The sequence below is a fragment of the Ornithodoros turicata genome, chromosome 8 (genome assembly GCF_037126465.1).
Source record: "Ornithodoros turicata isolate Travis chromosome 8, ASM3712646v1, whole genome shotgun sequence".
Taxonomy (NCBI): Eukaryota; Metazoa; Arthropoda; class Arachnida; order Ixodida; family Argasidae; genus Ornithodoros; species Ornithodoros turicata.
Window position 1 is genome coordinate 36,571,423 of NC_088208.1, and position 2,336 is coordinate 36,573,758.

The 2,336-nt window shown below is 51.2% G+C and overlaps 1 protein-coding gene across 1 annotated transcript in view; it reads left to right on the forward strand.

Annotated features, from left to right (window-relative positions):
• Positions 1-234: 234 nt before the first annotated feature.
• The window catches only part of LOC135367593 (GPI ethanolamine phosphate transferase 2-like), a 3,247-nt gene continuing 1,145 nt past the window's right edge, over positions 235-2,336 (forward strand). The window contains 7 exon segments of the mRNA XM_064600882.1: positions 235-243; positions 703-901; positions 904-1,359; positions 1,362-1,760; positions 1,763-1,897; positions 1,900-2,152; positions 2,154-2,323. Coding sequence (XP_064456952.1) covers positions 235-243; positions 703-901; positions 904-1,359; positions 1,362-1,760; positions 1,763-1,897; positions 1,900-2,152; positions 2,154-2,323 — 1,621 coding nt within the window.

The following is a 2,336-nucleotide window of genomic DNA, read 5'->3' on the forward strand; positions in this document are numbered from 1 at the left end:
TTCGACTCCTGGGTGAAAGAGTATGAAGGAGAAACGCCTCGCACGCCATCTACGACATCACGACTGCGCATGTGCGGCGCGGCGTGCGGCCGCGTTCGAGTTGCAGGTGTGAGTAGGGTTTTGGTTTGGTTTTAGTGAGACACATTAGTCGAATAAAATAGACGAACACGGGTAAAACAACAGAAGAGGGATGTTACCGAATGCAATGCTCTGCTACGCAGTTTCGCGTTCATCATGCCGCAGGCAAGAGATAAATGGAGAGATGGAGAATCGGCGTATCGATCAGCATTGCGTGCACTAGAAGAAGCACTAGCAAGCTGAGTTTCATCACCTTTTGACTGTTGTCGGCTTTGATTTCACTCAGCGAAGCAAGATGTGGTGGGGTTTATGTTTTAGAAAGTGTGAATCGTGGTGTGAACATCCACCATGCACGTTTATGACGCCGCATACTGTGTGAACTCTGAGCTGAACACCCCTTCAGCGTAGCATGTGATCTCATCACATCAACCTCGTGTGATTATGTATTCCATCACATCGTGGTGCATCAAACAGTGGTTCGTGCTTTTGATCGCATGCGCATTGTACGTAGTTGGCTTGGCGCTTCTGGAAAGGATTCTTTGGCAGCTCCAACACACTGACTGGCTTCTCGGATCCCCGCGCGGTCAAGTACCCCTTCGATCTCTGCGGTATTCCACCCACTAGTCTTCCAGATCCAAGAGAAGATCGCCCCCGCTCAAAATCGTGTTCATACTCGTAGATGCCTTAAGATACGACTTTGTGACGTTCCCACAACTACAATTTCTCAACTCCCTTCTTGCAACAGGAAGCGCCTTACTCTACCGTAGCAGAGCATACTCTCCAACTGTGACGTTGCCTAGAATTAAGACACTCATCAGTGGCACGTGCCCGGTTTTGCCGATTTGCTAATTAACTTCAACGCACAAACACTCCAGGATGACAACCTCATCCATCAAGCACAAGCCTCGGGAAAGAAGGTGGTGTTTTACGGTGATAACACGTGGCTGAAAATTCTACCGCACCACTTCCATCGTCACGAGGGCACTTCGTCGTTCTTTGTGTCCGATTATACGGAAGTAGACGCGAACGTCACTCGGCACGTGCCTCTGGAACTAGAAGCCTCGGACTGGGACTTTCTTATTTTGCACTACCTAGGGTTAGACCACATAGGACACTCCCACGGCCCTAGCTCGCCGCTGGTTGGCAGAAAGCTCGGTGAGATGGACGACGTAATCAGGCTAATTTACGAAGGCCTGAAGAAGAGAATGGCGGAAAGGTTTTTGATTGTGATAACGGGTGACCACGGAATGAGCAGCACCGGTAACCACGGCGGTGTTTCGGAAACGAGATCATGACACCGTTGGTGTTATTACCGACAGAGCGGTGGACGTGGGTTTCGAAGCACGCAGTCGGTACGGTTTCTCAGCTCGACGTCGCAGCTACTTTGTCCATACTAACGGGTCTTCCCATTCCTAAGTGTAGTTACGGTGTAGCGATCGCGGAAGCCTTGATGGCAGCAAATTACTCAGATGCTGAGCGCCTTTTCATGATGCAATATAACCTACAACAGGTGCTGCTCACTTACCAAAACGAATACGGAGCGAAAGATGACCTCTCGTCCCAAGCTAAGGTCTCCCTCTGTCACTACCTCAACCGCTCGATGCTGCACTATTTTGAAAAAACCCTCAAAGGTAGTCGTCACCTCGAGCACGAATTTTACGACATCATGACCCGGATGAGGGATGCCTCTTGCTTCGAAGCACTGCATTTGACATGAGCCTCGTCCTCAGCGGGATATCTCTGAGCTGCCTCAGCTCGTTGACCTTATTGCTGGCTATGTTAGCTTCTAGCCAGAAAAGGCTCCAGATTCCAGAGGTGACGACCGCAATTTAATCTTTGGCATCGTTGCGTCAATGTCCCAGCACTGGTTGCTTTGTCTTCTGTACCCTTCAGCTCAGAGCTGTAAAGACAGTGCCTTTCTCGTAGTGCTGATCCCTCTCACCGCACTGGCGGTTCCTCTCTGTGCCTTCCTACACTGGCCCCTCCTCGGCCCAAGTACGGGTAGCCCTACGCTCCACGGGATCGTGTTGTTTGTCACCGTAAGCCATGCTCTGAGCCTGGCGTCCTCCAGTTTTCGAAGAGGAGCACCTGACCTGGTATTTTTTTACGACGACGGCGATTGCAGTCCTCCTGGTGCTTAATCTGCCCTACCAGAACGTCTGGCCCTTAGTCGGCAAGGCAAGCTGCGTGCTGGTACTTGCAAGAGTCCTCCGGTCCTGGAACGGCACCGGGGACAAGTGGGCACATCTTCCAGACAC